This window comes from Heteronotia binoei, chromosome 15, assembly GCF_032191835.1.
Source record: "Heteronotia binoei isolate CCM8104 ecotype False Entrance Well chromosome 15, APGP_CSIRO_Hbin_v1, whole genome shotgun sequence".
Classification (NCBI taxonomy): domain Eukaryota; kingdom Metazoa; phylum Chordata; class Lepidosauria; order Squamata; family Gekkonidae; genus Heteronotia; species Heteronotia binoei.
In genome coordinates this window covers 38,587,086-38,605,862 of record NC_083237.1, presented here as the reverse complement: position 1 = coordinate 38,605,862, position 18,777 = coordinate 38,587,086, and the positions used below count along the sequence as shown (strand labels likewise).

General features: G+C 44.1%; 1 protein-coding gene across 1 annotated transcript; it reads left to right on the top strand.

Moving 5' to 3' along the window:
* Window positions 1-1,564: 1,564 nt before the first annotated feature.
* LOC132584026 (olfactory receptor-like protein OLF3) lies at window positions 1,565-2,500 on the top strand. Its single transcript, XM_060255798.1, has one exon. The coding sequence runs from the start codon at window positions 1,565-1,567 to the stop codon at window positions 2,498-2,500; it is 936 nt and encodes a 311-aa protein (XP_060111781.1).
* Window positions 2,501-18,777: the final 16,277 nt, after the last annotated feature.

The window sequence follows — 18,777 nt, the reverse complement described above, 5'->3', positions numbered from 1 at the left end:
TTCCATTTTCCTCTTGTCTCAAAACCCCTTTGGGGTTCCTGTAAGACAACTGCAACTTGATGGCACCCTCCACCACCATATTTTATAGATAATTTATTTAATGGTGTTTTAATTTTGCAATATTTTCATGTTTGCCACCTTGTGGATGCGGCACATTTTAAAATAAATAAATAAATTTTGCATACTTTTTTGCTATGAAAGGGGAGCTTAGCGGGCACAATATGGTTTAAGAGTAAAACAATTATTATTAGTGTCTTGACAACTGCAAAACAGAGCACCAGCACTTGGCAAGAGCAGCACCTTGTTACTCACTTATTTTGAAAAGTTGCTGAAAATGGGACAAGAATTTGTATCAAATAACATTCTAAAAAATGCTACCACCCTCAGTTTAACCTCCTCATTTGAAGAGGTAATCCTATGCATACTTATGCAGATAGTGAGTTGAATCTAGCCAGGTTATCTGTTGATAAAAAGGAGATGTCCTCTTTAACTACCCGCAAGGCTATGCTGAATATTATGAGACATCAAGTGGAGTTGCAGCTGTAATTAGGCAGAGAATTGGGCTGAGATAGATATCTTCTGATTCTAGATAATCATTTGGAAATGTTTCTAAGTATAGATTTTTTAAAAAGCTATCTTTCTCTGTTGTCTGTCTCAATATGCGTTTTTTTTAATGGTCAGGTCTCAATTTATTTTTTCCCCCTTTATGTTCTCAGTTGCAAAACAAGCTAAAATATGTTTAGGGCATACAAGTCCAGTGTTCTGTCTCTAATACTAGATATATATGTAATTATTACTTGGATAATATGTAGACATTTCGGCCTTGAAAATGAATACATCTATTGGCAGTAATAACTGTGTTAACATATACAATTTTACTTAATGGTCTTATGTTCTTTCAGTCATTAAGTAAATGTTAGGTGGAAAGTACACATTTTAATTTGGCAACAGGCAGAATTATTTTTTTTGTTTCCATTGTTTTAAGGTTCCAAGTAAGACTGCCTCCATTATGGTAAATTATTCCAGCTGAAAACTACTAATCAGCAGGGAATTACGTGGGATGTCCAGCACATACATTATGTTCTCACTTGTCTGTACCTTTTTGTTTGGACAAATCAGAAGAAAACATATATACCATTTTAACATGAAAAAAGCATGGTTTCAAAGTATTTATGAACTTGGCTATACAACTTCATTTACACACCTTCAAACTGAAAATTAGTACAAACCAGGATTGTATCCCCCTCAGGTATCAGCCTGTCTGTAATCTATTAGTGACATATACACATTTATATGTACACAAATTCATCATCTCATAAACTAATAGACACACACACACACTTATAAACTTTTAAAAACAAATTGCTCTGTGACTCTGGTGTTGGGGTTATGTTTTTGATGACATAGATACTAGACAACAGATAGTTAGTTGCCTTTTCCAAGCTAAAATAGAATCCCACTGAAATCTTGTAGTTTTTCAAAGCCTTAGCCAGGGCAGGACATGTCCCAATTAAATTCGGTGGGTTTTTGTTGTTGTTGTTCTCTCAGGTTTTGGATTATCTACATGATGGGGCAATACAATCAAACAAGTGCCAAAGAATTTGTGTTCCTGGGATTCTCTAAAGAGAGAAGCACCAACCTATTTCTCTTTGCAGTATTCTTCTCCATGTACCTTGTCACCCTGGCGGGCAACTTGCTCATCATCATAGTAATTCGTATTGATCCACGGCTCAGCACACCTATGTATTTCTTCTTGAGTAATCTCTCTTTCCTGGACATTTGTTATACCACTAGTGTGGTTCCTCAGTTGCTAGCTCACTCCCTTACCAGTTACAAAACTATCTCTTTTAATTGTTGTATGGCTCAGCTCTACATCTCATTGTCCCTGGGAGGCATTGAGTTTATTCTGTTAGCAGCTATGGCTTATGACAGATATGTTGCAGTCTGTCATCCTTTGCATTATATGACTATAATGAACAAGAGAGTGTGCATCCAAATAGCCACAATGTGCTGGATTGGTGGTTTCCTCAATGCTTTGATGCAGACTGCATTCACCATGCGCCTTCATTTCTGCAGTTTTAGTACCATCAACCATTTTGCCTGTGAACTTCTTGCTGTTATCAAGGTAGCCTGTTCAGATACTTTTCTCAATGAGATTGTAATTGTTGTGGCAGGAGTCTTTGTACTGCTTATCCCATGTGTTGTGGTGATGCTATCCTATGTGTATATCATCAATACCATTCTGCACATCCACTCCTCAGAAGGCCGGCACCGAGCCTTCTCCACCTGCACTTCTCACATGACTGTGGTCACTCTCTGCTATGGCACAGCAATCTTTGCTTACATGAGCCCCAAATCCAACACTTCACCCAATCAGGACAAGATGGTTTCTATTTTTTATGCAGTAGTGACTCCCATGCTCAACCCTATTATATACAGCCTAAGAAACAAGGAAGTAAAAGGTGCTCTGACCAAAGCGTTGGGGAAAGGTGTCCTTTGAGAAAGACAGAGAGCCATCATATAGGAGGATGTCACAATTAAGGACACTGGCCGGTTAATGGTTTCTGAAGCAATGTCTGTAAACCGAAGAACCACCATGAACTTTTTTGATGCATTTTGTGATGGTTCATGGCATTTCATGAAGAGCAGAATGCATGAGTTCTGCACAGAACACAGTTGTCTCGCCAATCTAAATACTTCCTAAATTTCAAACAAATAAAAGTGTTTGACTTTACAGAACAGGTGCCTCTTGGCACAAGAACATTTCTCTCCACTGATTTCTGTTGGAGGAAATTCCACTGCCCACAAGCATGGGAAATAAAACAAAATTGTAAGCATTCATTTCATTTTCTACTTTTTATAGTGACTGATGGACAATAGTAATAATTAAAAAAATCTATCCACTGAAAACTGTTTGTCATCCTTTCTTGTTGTGGTGTGTTATTTGTTTCCCTTTGGAAACAAAAGAAAACAATAGTTCTGCTATTATTATCTATGGGGGACATTTTGGGGAATAATAGTGACTGGTTTTCAACAAATGATGCCAGATTTTTAGAAGAGCTAGTGCTATCTGTTCACCCAAGATCACTCAAGTTTCAGCAAAACTGGACCAAGGGTAAAATTGTATTGGTTACTGAACAAGATTAACATGGGCATTTTTGTCATTTAAAAAGTCTCTGTCCCTAAAAAGCTGGAAGAAAAGAAGGAATAAGCCAGAACCACAGCACTGCCAGGATCTGCTCCTGGTTTCTGCCAGTCAGGAGCCACCTTATTCAGGTCACTGCCTGGGAGATTTGGAGAATCAAAGTAAAACAAAACTTGTGTTGAAACAGCCTTACACAGCCTGGAACTGACATACTTGAGAAACCAACTTTCCCCATATATGCCCCAGAGGTCATTGCAATCTACTACACAACACCTCCTGACCACCCCTGGTCCAAAGGATGTCCATCTTGCCTCAACCAGGGCAAGGGCTTTCTCAGCTCTGGCCCCTGCCTGGTGGAATCAGCTCCCTATGGAGATCCAGGCCCTACCTGAGTTACTACCATTTCATAGGGCCTGTAAGATGGAGCTATTCTGCCAGACAGTAGAATGGCTGAGGCAGTAGGCATCCTATTCCAGCAACTATTGTATCAGTTGGCCTCCCTTGTTGTGACATCATACTTTTCAGCCTTGTTGTGACATCATGTTTCACTATGGTGCTATCTTATTTATTATCACCACTTCTTCTTGGGTCAAAAACTGCTGTATTCTGTGAAATGTGCCCTTTCTGCCTGTGATGCACCTTATTTCATTCTATTGTTCTATTGTTGTTGGTTTGCTAATTTTATTGTTTTGTTTTTAAATTTAAATTGTAGGTTTTTTATTCTTGTTCAGTTCATGTTGTGATCCTCCCTGAGCCCGTTATGGGAAAGGGTGGAATATAAGCCTACTAAATAAATAAATAAATAATTTGATGGTCATGATAAGCATCCAACATGAAAAGCTACACTGTTGAGGGAGGCGGAGTTGTAATGCTTAAGAATTCCGTATTTGTGTAACTGTTCTGGAAAATCAAAATAATGACTCAGAACAGTGATTTTCATGTATATGTGCAACTTGGAAATTCCAGAATGCCCAGCCCTAATTGAGTTACACAAAGGTCTATCTAGGCCTATATCTTCTTTCTCCCTTTGAAGAATCACATGCTCCACCAAGAAGCTCACAAGAGGGATATGCACTCAGTCCTAACACATGCATATTAATATTCCCAAACCGGGCTATGAATTTGAATGTTCCATGTTGCTAACATTGCTGATTGTTAGATAGACTTCTATCCCAGCAATGCAGCACAACCACTTTTCAAATCATCCATTTATAGCAGGAGGCAGAACTGCACATTCAGTATTCAAGCTGCTGATGAATATCACACTGCCACCACAGTCGGAATAACAAGACAGACGACAAAATATGGATTAAAGGGCCACTTTATTATTTTAAACAGCAAGGGGAAAACAGTGGAGTCAGGTTAAGCCAGGGGTCAACCAGACCACCTCCTTAACCTAGAACTGGGCGAGCCCCAGGCCCTGGGTGGGAGCCAACCCAACGGCTCAAACCCAGCCGGCCAGGCACAAGATCCCATTCACCTGCGCTCCACCATCCCCCAAGCCGTACAGCCTGGAATGTGGACAATTCCAAGTGACGGGATCCCAAGGCTCCCTGGAGCCAACCTTGGGCCATACAGCTTAATGGTCACCCCAGGGATGCCATTCACCCAAATGGTGCAGTGCCGCGGGAGCTCACCAATACCCCACACAACATGTTTCCAACAATAAACAGCCACAGACAGAGCCAAGCCTCAGCTTAGGCAACTGTCCCCCACCTAACCGAGAACATGTTCTAGCCCCTTGCCTTAACTCAGCCAAAAGGCCTCGTTGCCCTTTAACGAAAGATGGACCCCATCCAACCTGTACTAATCCTCGCAACAGGCCTTTATGGATGGATCTGACACATAAAATCCCAACCCTCTCTCCAGGGCTATCTGCAAGGCCCTGCTAGCCTTCTACCGGGCCCACACCAAACCTGCTAGGTCCCAAACCGTCCACCACTGCCGGCGTGGTGGCATGTCCGACCACAGGATGAGACACCTGGCCACCTACTACCAATAATGGTGAAACCATCCCGTGCCTGAAGTGAAAGGGCCTTACCCTAGAGTAAGCCCAAATCATTATCCCACAAGTGAATCACCAACAAATGGAGCAGGGGGCCCCTCCTCTCCCACCAGGGAGGTGGAATGAGCCCCGACCACCTCATGCCCTGTCGGCCCTGCAACTCAATGATAGCCTGCTCACTCAGGCCTCACTGAGAACCGACTGGTGCCCAACGAGCATGACGTGCCACCCAACAGATGATACTGTGGCCACCAATGAGGAGCCTCCTCTTTTCCACACCAGCCACAGCACCTAGAAAAGAAAAACCACTAGGACACATTCCAACAGTACAAACTTAAGCTGTATAAAGGTGAATTAATGGGTAATCACCCTACGATCGTAAAGGCCGTGTGTAGGTCCGATAAGCCCCAGATCTCCACCAGCAGCAGCTGATGATGCTGCCCCAATCCTAGATAAATGAGTACCAAATTTCATGCCACTCAGGCCAATTTTACCCAAGCCTGACTTGTAATGGTTCAAAATTGAAATTTAGTCAAGGGGGTGGAGTTGTTATGAGAAAACAATGGACCTGGGGAATGCACATGCTCTAGAGCAAGAAGCCTTGGCTCGTCCCTCTCTGAGACAAGAAAGAGATTAAGACCAAAAGGAATGTAAATATTGTGGTTACGGGGGCATAAATAACTTGCAGAGTAGTTAAAGAGGCAAAAGGCATGTTGAGACAAGAAATAGCAGTCAGAAGTAGGGAGTATTTTGTTAGTGAGATAAAGGAGTAGGGGTGGTGATTAACAGCTCAGAAATGGCTGCCACAACGGTTAAACAGCTTTCAGAACAGATGGCACAATTTCAGGCGTTAATGTTAAAATCTCATAACAAGATACAAGAAGCCACTGCCGAAGTAAAAAATGAGGTTAGTCAGTTAAATAAGGAGTTAAAAGATGTTAAAGAGCTGGCTAGCCAGGCAGACAAGATGGCCTCACCAAATAAGCAAGACATAACTTATTTGAAGGAACAGATCAAGGGGCTTTCAGACAGAGCGAGGAGGGCGCTTCAGAAGATATTGATTCACGACATTTGGAAGATGGTTTGATAAAATGGATTTCAGAACAAGAGACAGGGATAACGATTAATGCCGACCACATAGAAAGAGTTCACAGGATAAGAAGTAGGAGGACTGGAGGGGAGCCCAGACCGGTAATAATGAAATTTGCAAGAGAAAAAGTTCAGCAACAAGTGTTCCTGGCCTTGAAGAAAAAGAAAGGATTGGAATATAAAGGGAAAAAAGTATTTGTAAGACAAGACTTTTGTAATGAAACGCTGAAAGAAAAGAGACGAACGAAGCCATTTGCAGACAAGCTTTTTCAGAACAAGATACTGTTTACATGGGCTTACCCATGTTCAGCTACCTGGGGTGCATCATCTCCTCAGACGCCAAGATCGACAAGGAGATTGACAATAGACTGGCAAAGGCAAACCGTGCATTTGGCCGACTGCATAAAAGGGTGTGGAGCATCTGAAAAGAGGCACGAAGATCAATGTTTACAAAGCGGTTGTGATGACAACCCTCATCTACGGCTCCGAATCGTGGGTTTTATACCGTCATCACCTGCAACTCCTTGAGCGCTTTCATCAGCGCTGCCTTCACACCATCCTCAACATCCACTGGATTGACTTTGTGACCAACACTGAAGTCCTCAAGCGGGCGGAGGTTACAAGCATTGAGGCATTGCTGTTAAAGACGCAGCTGCGCTGGGCAGGGCATATCTCCAGGATGGAAAACCACCACCTTCCCAAGATTGCCCTGTATGGCGAACTTTCCACCGGCCATCAAAATAGAGGGGCACCAAAGAAGAGGTACAAGGACTCCTTGAAGAAATCCCTTGGTACCTGTTGCATTAACCATCACCAGTGGTCTGACTTAGCCTCAGATCACAAAGCATGGAGGCACACCATCCACCAGGCTGTCTCTTCCTTTGAGAACGCACACATAGCTGGTCTTGAAGACAAAAGGAGATTGAGGAAGAATTGTACTGCTACAGCATCAACCCCAAATAAGACTTTTCCCTGCAGCCACTGTGGGCAGACCTGCCTTTCCCGCATTGATCTTGTCAGCCACCAGTGAGCCTGCAGCAGACGTGGACTACTGCACCCTTCTTAAATCTTCGTTCGCAAAGTCAAGCTGAGAGAGAGAGAGAGACCCAGCCAGTATTGTGATTTATAAAGAAGGCAAAAGACTTACAGCAAGGAATCCAGCTGAAGCGGCAAAACTCCTGGAGAAGTTGGATCTTCACCCAGGGGAAATAGGAACTCAACCAACAGAGGGGTCAAGCGTAGAGAAACCAGAGGAAGAGCCTTCTACACGTCAGAAGAAACAACAGAGGACGCGATCATAAGATGTTCAAGGAAGAAGCTTCTAAGAAAGGGAAGTACCCCATAAATAAGAGGGAGGGGTGTTATGGTCTTAAATGAAGGAAAGGATAAAAAATATAGGAGGGAGAGGAGATGTGCCCACCCCAAGGTACAGGGAGGGGAGAGAGATCACCCCAAATGCAAGCTCTGTACCTGAAGAAAGGAGGGGGCAAGGGGTTAGGGGAAAGGGGGAAGGAGGGGGAAAGGGAGAAGGGAGACATGTACATTAGAAGTTACTATTCAGCCAGGGAAGGGAGAGAAGGGTTACAAATATGGTTAAAGCTTTGAAAATGCTCTCATTTTCTTGTGTATTTCTTGTGTGTTAATTCCTTTTCTTAATAAAATTTTTCTTTATAAAAAAAAAGAAAAAAAAAAGAAAATGCTCTCATTGAATGTCAATGGGCTAGGTTCAGATTTGAAAAGATACAGATTAGCAAGATTTGCAAAGCAACAAAATAGAGATATAATATGCGTACAGGAAACACATAAGGCAAAGGATGACACTAAACCATTGATCAAGCACCCAGGGTGGAAGGTGTTAGCTGAAGCAAAGAGTAGGGCCAAAGCGAGAGGAGTAGCAATTTTAGCACATACAAGGATTGATATCCGGTTACTAGATCTAGTTAGTGATAGGGAGGAAAGATATTTGTTTATTAAAGGCAAGTTTCAAAATAAGGTGATAACCTTGATAAATATATATACCCCAAATACAGGACAGAGGAAATTTTTGAATAAGGTAATGCAAAATGTTCAGAGATTCCCAGAGGGAGAAGTCATAATAGCAGGAGACTTCAATATAGATATGACTAAAGAGAGGGTAAGGCAGTGGGAAAAAAGGAACTTGATAGAAGCACACGAAGCTTTGAGTTTAGTCCCCAAGCCAACACACTTTTCAAGTAGACATAAAACAGCTTCTTGTATTGATTATATATTTCTTAAAAAATCAAATAATTGGGAACTGAGGAAAATAACAACTCATCCAATATGGATCTCAGATCATGCCCCACTGATTATAGAATTGGAGACAAGACATGAGCAAATTAGAAGGATATGGAGATTTAATAGTATGGTTTTAGCAAAAAAAAGAAGATAGACATTACATGGAAAATCAGGTGAAGCAATATTTCAGAGAAAAAAGGGGAACAGTGGCCACGGATATTCTGTGGGAGGCGGCAAAGGCAGTACTAAGAGGACACTGTATGATGAAGGAAAAAGAATGGTATGCTAATAAAACACAGAAACTCCAGGAATTAGGTGCACTACAGAGTAGTCAAGGCATAAGATTTTGCCCTGAAAGGAAAAAAAAAGATTGAAGAGATTGGGAAGCAATTGGGCTCTCTTGACTTTAGGACATTATGGAAGAAGCAAACTATGGTAAGGAATGAGTTTCAAAGGGACTCAATAAATTCTGTTAGGAGACTGGCTAACTTAAGACTAGGAAAGGAAAGCAAAGGGTAAAAAGTATTAGAACACAAGGAGATATTATGCAGAATTCGAGAGAAATCAGGCAAGCATTTCAAGAGTTTTATAAGGCGTTATATGCCAGGAGAGATATAACAGATTTTACGGAAAGAAGTGGGGAATGTTTGAAAGACTTAGATAAAGAGAGTTTGGAGAAGGAAATCACACTTCAGGAAATAGAGGAGGTAGTGAGCAGTTTAAAATTAGGTAAATCCCTGGGGCCAGATGGATTTACTGCAGATTTTTACAAAGAAATGAAGGAGATATTGATCCCGGAACTACAACAGGTGTTTAATATGATATTGAAAGGAGGGAAGGCTCCCGACTTTTGGAGGAAGGCCGAGATAAATATAATATTAAAACCTCAGAAAGACCCTCGGGAAGTTGGCTCATATAGACCAATAAGTTTACTTAATCAGGATTACAAAATATTTGCTAAAATATTGGCAAATAGACTACGAAATATATTACCTGGTATAATAAAAGAGGACCAATATGGATTCATGAAGAATAGGAGTATAGCAGATCCTATAAGGAATATACTAAATGTACTTCATCATAGACATTCTGGGCAATTGGGATTGCTTAAATCGGATGTATATAAGGCATTTGATACGTTGTCCCATGAGTTCCTGTGGTCCACAATGATGAAGTATGGGATAGGTTCATTATTTTTAAAAGCTATACAGGAGGTTTATAGGGAGGGTACAGCAGTAGTAAGGGTAAATAATGAACACACAGAACAATTCCCTTTTGGGAGAGGGGTAAGGCAGGGGTGCCCGCTCTCCCCAACCTTATTTATAATGGCAATAGAACAATTGGCAGAAAGGATTAGGAATGCAGGTAGAATAGAAGGTTGTAGGATAGGTAAGGAGGAAATGAAAATTAACTTATTTGCAGATGACATCATTATGATAATGTTGAACCCGAAAGAGGCTATTAGGGAAACGAAAATTATATTGGATAATTTTGAAGCATCGTCAGGTTTAAGAATTAATATGGAAAAATCAGAAATAATGTATTTCAACGTTAATTTGGAGGAAAGGAAAGAAATTAATAGGTTAACTAATATGGGGATGGGAGTTAAGAAATTTAAATATTTAGGAATAGAAATATATAAAATATTAATAGGATAGTGGAGGGTAATTATAAAAAAGTATGGGAGAAGATAGCGAAGGATATGCAGCAGTGGGGGGTAAGACATATGAGTCTGACCACTAAAATAAGAAGTGTATCGATGTTTTGGATGCCAAGGTTATTATATTTATTTCAAACGATACCATTGGAGATTGATAAATGAAAAATGAGTAACTAGAATACTAAAATAAGGGAATGGATATTTGGAAATAAGAAATCTAGAATTGCAAAAAAGCTAGTATACAATCATCAATCGGATTTGGGATGGGGAATTCTGGATATAACTAATTACTATGAAGCTTTTCAGCTTAAAGCATTATTAGAGATAGAGAGGGAAGATGATCCGAAATGGGTAAGGTTTGAGAATGAGGCTAATAACAGAGTAGGAAAACATGGTATCTTTACGAATATGGAGGAGAGGGACTTTAACTTAAATGAGGGACCAAGGAAGAGTGGGTTAATGGTGTGAAGAAGTGGCAGCCAAAATGGTTAAATCGGGTATCTAGATGGACACCATTAGAAATGTTAATGGAGGAAGACAGGGATTATAGGTGGAGGGAATTACACAGTCTTAAAGGATACAGAAGGGTAGAAGATTTGTTAATAATGGATAAGTTAAAACCATTACAAAACTTGCAAGAAGCAGTAGGGGTACAACATTGGCTTAAAGCTGTAGGATTGTATACTAAAGTTAAAAAGAAAGTGGAGAAAAGTAATATAAATGAAGAGGAACCTATGGAAAAGATTTATAAATTAATGAGTAAAACAAAAAAAGGAATATTAAGCATTTTATATAGGAGTATGACTTCAGACACCGAAGGAGTAATAGGTCACCTTCAACGGATATGGAGTTCAGAAGGCCAAATAACTAAACGAACAGTAGAAAAGTTAATGGAAGGTTTAAAAAAAGTTAAAATTTACAAAGTTAGGGAAATGGAATTGAAATTCTTTACTAAATGGTATAGAACTCTGGCTACCTTAGCGAACATGTTTCCTGGGTTGAGCCCTAAATGTTGGCACTGTAAGAAAGAGAAGGGATGGTACACCCACATGTGGTGGGAGTGCCCTGAAGCTAATAGATTATGGAAAATGGTAGCGGGAATGATAAAGAAGTTTTTTCAGGTTGAACCGAGAATAGACTTTGAATTGATGAAGATGAGTATACTAGGGAATGGGATAATAGGGAAGAATAATCAAGACTTATTAAAAGTAATGATATCAGCGGGCAAAGCGGTAATGGCGGTAGGATGGAAGGATAAAAGTAAATGGGAGGAAAGAATTTGGCATGATTATCTTTTTGATTTTGTTCAGTCAGACATAGCTGCCACAATGACTCAGGAAGGGTCATGGGAGGAAAGAAGAACAAGGATTAAGGAAAAGTGGCTGATCTACCTGAAGTGGGCAAAAGAAGAAAAGAAAGCAGACATTCAGTGGAAGCTCCAAGTCCTTTGTCCCTGGCTGGAAGATGACATATAGACTAAGGGGGGTGGGATGGGGAAAACATGTTAAATGGAACGAGAGGAAGAGTGTAAGAGAAATGGACAATCAATAATAACAATAAAATATACATATTAAAAAAAGAGAAAACAATGGACCCTCCGCCGACCCACTCAACTCAACATAATATTCGAGGGCCGCCACCAGATACAACCTCTTTTTCCGAGCAAGATCCTAATTTGACCGTGCAAACCCTTTGCCTCTGATCTGTCTTGAATCGACAAACCAGCAAAGAAACCTAGCCCCCCAAGAGCTTAACATCCCCCACCTGGAGTGCCCTAGCCAAAGAATCAGTGCGGGAGAGCACCACTAGCTCAGGCACCCGCACCCCCCGAAAAAAGGCCGTCAAAGTGGCACAAACCAGCCCCAGGTAGCATGTAGCCCATGGAGGAAAGATGGGAAATCGGCTGTCGACGACCCCCGGTCACCCTGCCTCCCGTAACCAACCTTCCAACATTTTTGCAATACGGAAATCTTTAGCCGCCTCCGGCTACCCCCGGGCCCTGCTGAGGAAGGCCACCGCTGCAAGCTGGCCCTTGATGGATATTACCGCGAGCCCCCCCCCCCCGCTTCTGCAAAACACAAAACTGCAGCAGGTGCTCCACCAGAGCTGGCCAAGCCTCACGAACACAGCACTTTCCTGAAAACAGAAAACTGACTAACCGCCCTATCATATGACTTTTCGTGCTAGGTGCTATGGCACGGTGAATTGCCATCTAACTTCAACCGTCCAACCAGCCACAATTCCACTGGGATGTGCGCAGAAAAAAGTCCGGAGCTAGTTAACAAAAGCACACCATCTGCTGGCGAGACAGGGCATCCACCACTCTGTTACTAATGCCTGGTACGTGCTTTGCCAAAAACAAAACCTTTAACTTAAGACAGTGCAGTATAAACACCCTAACAAGCCACATGACCAGTGGGGACCTATAGGTAAGATTGTTGACGACATGGACGACCGCCATGTTGTCACACCCAAAAATGCACCATGTGATTGGCCAGGGAGTGACCCAAAAGAACTCCAAAAGTCAACTTACGGCCTAACTCAGAGCCCAACCACTCCCTTGGCCAACGTTCGGCTCACCAATGCCCCCGAAAATACACCCAAAGCCAATAGAGTCAGCAGCATCCAAAACAATCTGCAACTCAGCCTCCAACTGCATAACACCTCTCCAGAAACAAAATGCCATTAAATCCCTCAAAAAAGTCTCCCACATGTTAAGTTCAGTTGGCCCACAAGCTGCTGTAGCTCGAGGAGGGTGACCTTACGCTTAACTTTCACAGCCGATGCTCACGCCCACTGATTCTCCAACCTATATAGCGGCAACCGGGATTGCTGGCGCACAGTATCCAACTCAACCCCCAAAACAGTCAAAACTGTAGTTGGGCCCTCTATCTTCTCCTTAGCCAAGCGAACACCCGACTCCACCACCAACCGTCAAAATGCTGTTAACCATCATGAACATTACCCAGAGAACACAACTCAGCTGGAATGGCGTCATTGACCAAGGCCCCCTGAGGTAGGATAATTGATGGATAAGACGAAATTCACCCGCGGCCTTCTTAGGGACAATACCCAAAGATGACACCCGCAATTTTGGCACCAGAGGGGCCGAAAAGGACCAAGGACTCGCCCCTCAGCGCGTTCCCTACTAATCTTAGCCCTAACCACGCGCTCCAAACCGTGCACTGACCACAAATTCGAGCAAGAAAAACGAGGCACGAGGAGCTTAATAAGGAATTCTAAACCCACATAAAAACTCTTCCCCTAATGAACGTCTCGCATCCACACGCAGATAATCCTGCAACCACTCTCTAAGAACCCCCAACTGCATGGGGCTGGGCCCCTTTTCCAGGATGCTGGCTGGGCCCACCCCCAGCCACTTGCTGGCCCCTTATGGCTTGGACCTAATACCAGCCGAAAGGCATAGGGGCCGCCCCACAACGGACATTCATGCCTGCACCCGCAGGCCTTTCTGGCGCACACACATTGGGAGGAAAACTCCCAGCAAAGCAGCCGTGGCTGAACTGACTGCCCCGCAGCCATGCGGGTGCTAGCAGAATGAACCATCTTCTGAACCAGATGAGCAACCAAAGCCGCCGATCAATCCAGTCCCACGGGAGACCAGGATTAACAACCGCTCGCATACGGAATTGCTCATCATACTGCAGCCACGCCCCCCCCCTGAAAAATCGTTATATGCACGATAAATAATATTGCAATACTGGAAGAAAAAAGGGGGGGCGGCCCTCCACGGCTAGGCCCTGGCAATAACCCCTGCGTAAATGAGGAATCCCGGTAGCCAATTCGACCATGGCCTATCGACCTTTCTCCACTGCAACTTCTCCTTGTCCTTCTTGTCCCGATCCCCTGTGGACTTCTTTCCCAATTCCCTGTATAAAAGGCTGAAAACTCAACGTATTCCGCTTTTAATCACTTCTCTCTAGCCACTGAAGATGATCACCCAGCAGCGTAGCCGGCTACCCAAAGGGTAGCGCATGAAAAGCCACTGCGCTATAAGGGACTGGGGGGTGAGGAGGAATCACCAACCCCCACCTGTTGCATAACCCAAGCAGAAGGCAAAGGGGGGGGGTTCTGCCAACCCCACGGCAGCACAGTCCCCACCACTAAAGGCCCGGCGACCCCCACGCTACCGACCTGCCTTACTACCCTTGACCCTGGCTGCCAAGAAAAGAAGGGGAATCGCTGAACTGATTTGGTGTCATAACTAAAGGCCCTAAACATATGAACATATGAAGCTGCCTTATACTGAATCAGACCCTTGGTCCATCAAAGTCAGTATTGTCTACCCAGACTGGCAATGGCTCTCCAGGGTCTCAGCTGAGGTTTTTTACACCTATTTGCATGGGCCCTTTTTTGGAGATGCCAGGGACTGAACCTGGGACCTTTTGCTTACCAAGCAGATGCTCTGCCACTGAGCCATATTGACTATGTGGATGGGTAACTGCCCACATAGGGCTGCCCTGAGGCCTTCTTAGGCCCCCTGTAGTTGCTAAGCCTACAGCCCAAAATGGCCCAAGCCCCTAATAAACGCCCCGCAAGCACAATAAGTAATGTGTAAATGGGGGGAGGGGGCTCTGACCAACTACACCTACCCCGGCCACCTTTCGCGACCTTTAGTATAAAGTGGTTTGCCTCTACATAGCAACCCTGAACATTCCTTGGTGGTGTCCCATCCAAGTAATAACCAGGGTCAACCCTGCTTAGCTTCTGAGACATGGTGAGATTCAGGCCAGACCGGACCATCCTGGTCAAAACGCTTAGCCACTGCCTATCTTTATACAGGCCTACACTGGGCCTTCTTGGTGGTCTCTCATCAAAGTCCTCACCAGGACTAACCTTGCCCGGCTACCAGGGTCTAATGAAACTGAGCTAGCCTAAGCAATCAAACAAGGACCAAAAGATGAGCAGGGGTGGTGTTACACTCCCCCAATTTCCCACAGAGCTGGCTCTACTAAACTCAAATAAAGCTTTCCTGGGCCGCCTGGTAAGGCCTAATATGAGCTGAGTGGGGGGGGGGGAGAGAGATTAAAGGCTCATTGTTCAGACTGGCAGAGACTCTCCATAGTCCCCGGCCGATGTCCTCCCTCACTCAATGCCTGGACTCTTTTAAACTGAAGATGCTGGGGACCGAACCCAGGACCCTATACATGCCAAGCCGAGGACCCCCCTCCCCAGCCTCTCCAGGAACCTTCCCAAACCAGCAGCCGCTGCTCCGTCGAATCAGTCCCACCGATGATGGGACTCGGTCAACAACGCCCGACGCTCCTCATGATGCGCGGCCAAAGTTAGCCCCCAAGAGGGGAGGAATCAGCTGGGCCGCGGCCCCTAGCACCGCTGCCGCAGTGCGCACAGCTTTCTGACATGTAAAAACACGCCAAAGACAAACACGCGCTCAGGGCCACGCAGACTGCACAGCTGATGTGCAGCTGATCGGCCGAGATTGCGCTTCGGAACTGCGCCACGGGAGGCGGGGCCAGCCTTATAAGGCCGCCCCCGCCCCCTACAGAAAGGAAGAGTCCACTGTCTTCTCCTTCGGGGGAGGCAATGGACGGCCCCCAGCCTAAGCATCTGATCGGACGCTCGGCTGGGTGGGGGCCGAATATTGCAATTATAGGTTGTTTTAGCAATTGGTTATAGTTCAAAATGTGAAGAAGGAAAAAGGTAGCTAAGCAGACAGGCAAGAGCTAATCCAAATGCAAGAGAAAGCGAAAAATCCCACAAAATCAGAGTTGTGAGATACAAAGCTCCTCCCATCTCCATGCCATACACATATCCACATATCATATACTGTTATCTTTGAAATGACTATGAATTGCTGCAAGCCACTATGGATACTAGTCTTGAATGAAAATTAGGGCATAAAATAAAAAAGTGATTATACTGATAACAGAAAGGTTGACCCAGTTTAATGGTTTCATTCCACCCCCCCAAAAAACCCACATTAAATTGTATGTTTAGAGAAGCATTTTTTTAAAAAAAATCATTTTAAGAAACACTCATTTTGTATGGGACTGAAACTGGGGATGCAAAAAACAAATCAGTTGCAAATCCCAGGGTCATGACCAGTGAATAAGTGTGATCTAAAACATGTAAAAGGAGGAATCTGACAAGTAAATATGATCCTATTGCTCTGTCCATGTTGAAAGAACATTTCAGCAACTGAATATCCAAAGATATTAAACTGGGGGGCCTCAGTTCAAAAGCCTTTTATACTTCCTAGGTCAATTAATTAAAATAAAAATCTCAGAGGAAGTTTTAATGAAAAGTGTGCTTAAAGTCTAGTCCTTGATATTGGAAAGTAGCTTATTTATGAATTCATCTCAATATTGGCATTCTCATTCTCTGGAATACTTTGAAGTAGTTTTACAACAATGCCAACAAAAAATTAATGACAACAATAAGGAAACTCAAATTCAAACTTAGAAATCAACAAAGAAAAAAAAGTCCAGTCTTAATAAAACACAAAAAAATGTAACAAGAAAGTAGTTGTGTGTGCTCTCCAGAATGACATGAGTGAGAAATGATATGAGAGAGAGGTCATTCTGAACATCTGGATTACTGGAACCTTTACAGTAAAAGGTTACATCCTCACATATGCAGCCAAAGAATCCTCAGTAATGTTCTGTTAGTTGAACTCAACTTGTATGTGGGTATATATGTCAGAACTTGAAGAACTTCAGACGATTCCCAAACTCGTTACAAAGCATAGGATCTTTATTGAGAACTATAGTGCTGGAGGTATGAGATAACAGTAATGTCAGTACTGGCATTTGGTTACATTTTATGCAGTCAGAAGAGATACCATAAAGTCATCTTTCACACGGATTGCAGACAAGTGTCTCCTTCCCAGGCCCTGTTATCAGAAGGGAGGATGCTCTCCTGCTGTGAAGGCCAAGCGGCCTGGCTTCAAAAGGCCACCTGCAGATGTGGACCCTAGGCTATCGGTTACCCTTCAGTGATCACAGAATATTGCCAGGCCCTGGGATCTTGTGTTAGTTGTTTATACAGCATAGCATGAGTTAGTATCAGGTTACAGCATGGAGTTGGTCTGGCTAACAGCACATAGGAAAGTTACAAGTTCTGACATACTGCCCCCCCCCTAAGCTCTTCGCCTTGGGCTTGTGTGGGTACAGTAGGTGGAATTTCTTGAGCAATTGCGGGGCGGATACATCTTTGGCTTTGACCCATTCGTCACAGCTCGGGGGGAAGTATTTCCACCTAATAAGGTAGTACAACACCCCTCATCTGACCATGGAGTCCAGGATCTCCTGCACCTCATGGTGGCTCTGGCCCTTCACTCGAGTAGGAGGTGGCTCTGGAGGGTGAGGGTGCCATGATGTAGCTCCAGGATCTTTGCGAAGAAGGCTGCAATGAAAAACAGGGTGGATCTTACTCAGAAACTTGGGTAGCTCTAATTCTACGGTTACCTTGTTGATTACTCTTTTGATCTTAAAGGGACCAAGGTACTTGGAGGTTAAATTGCGACACCCTTGAGGCAGAGGGAGGTTTTTGGTCGATAAGAACACCGTTTCCCCCTCCTTGAGCTCCCATTGGGGGGAGTGTTTTTTGTCAAAATGGCGTTTGTACTCCTCCTTCGCTTCCTCCAGGTTTTCTTGTATCACCTTCCAACCCTCGCGCACTCCCTCCCACCACTGTTGGCAGGACGTTGGTTCGGGGGACCCTGCTGGGAGAGGGAGATGCGGGAAGGGCTTCCCTTCGTAACCATTCACTATTTGGAAGGGGGAGGTTTTTGTGGAGCTATGTAGGCTGTTGTTGTACCCATATTCTGCGAAGGCTAGCAGCTCGACCCAGTTTGTCTGTTGGTAGTTGACATAGCAGCGGAGATACTGCTCCAGAAGTCCATTCACCCTCTCCATCTGTCTGGGGGTGGTAGGCAGAGCTAAGCCCCTGCTCGATGCCTGCAATTTTACAAAACTCCCGCCAGAAGTTGGCAACGAACTGCGGCCCGTGGTCATTAATGACCTTGTCTGGAAATGAGTGAAGGCGGACCACGTGGTTAAAGAATAGTTGAGCCAGCTTCTTAGCCGTGGGGAGTTTTTTGCACGGGATGAAGTGGGCTTGTTTTGAGAATGTGTCCACGACCACCAAGATGATGGTTTTCCCTTGGGAGGGCGGTAGCTCTACTATAAAGTCCATAGAGACGACCGCCCAGGGTCTGGCCGCCGTGGGGAGGGGGACCAAGTGACCTGGCGGCTTCCCCCCCCCCTTGCGTTTGGCCATGATGCAAGTAGGGCAAGAGATGACAAATTCCGACACATCTCTTTTTAGCTTGGGCCACCAGAATTGTCTACTCACTAAGTTCAGTGTTTTTACGTAACCGAAATGCCCGGCTATGCGACTGGAGTGGCACTGTTCCAGCACGTTTTTCCTCAGGCTTTTGGGTACGTAAATCTTGCCATTGTGGAGCCAAAGTCCCCCCTCCCCTTTCTCGAGCCCTTCGGGCCGCTCATCCCCTTCCGCCTCTGCTTCCGCTGCGAAGCGCTCTTTTTGTTGGGGCTCGGGGGCTCCCGTTTGTTTCCCTGAGCGGGTGGTGACTCCTCCGGCTACTACTGAGGGGGGAATGAGGGAGTCTATCACTTC

Coding starts and splice junctions, on each gene's coding strand:
- LOC132584026 (XM_060255798.1), top strand. CDS start 1,565: ATGATGGGGCAATACAATCAAACAAGTGCCAAAGAATTTGTGTTCCTG.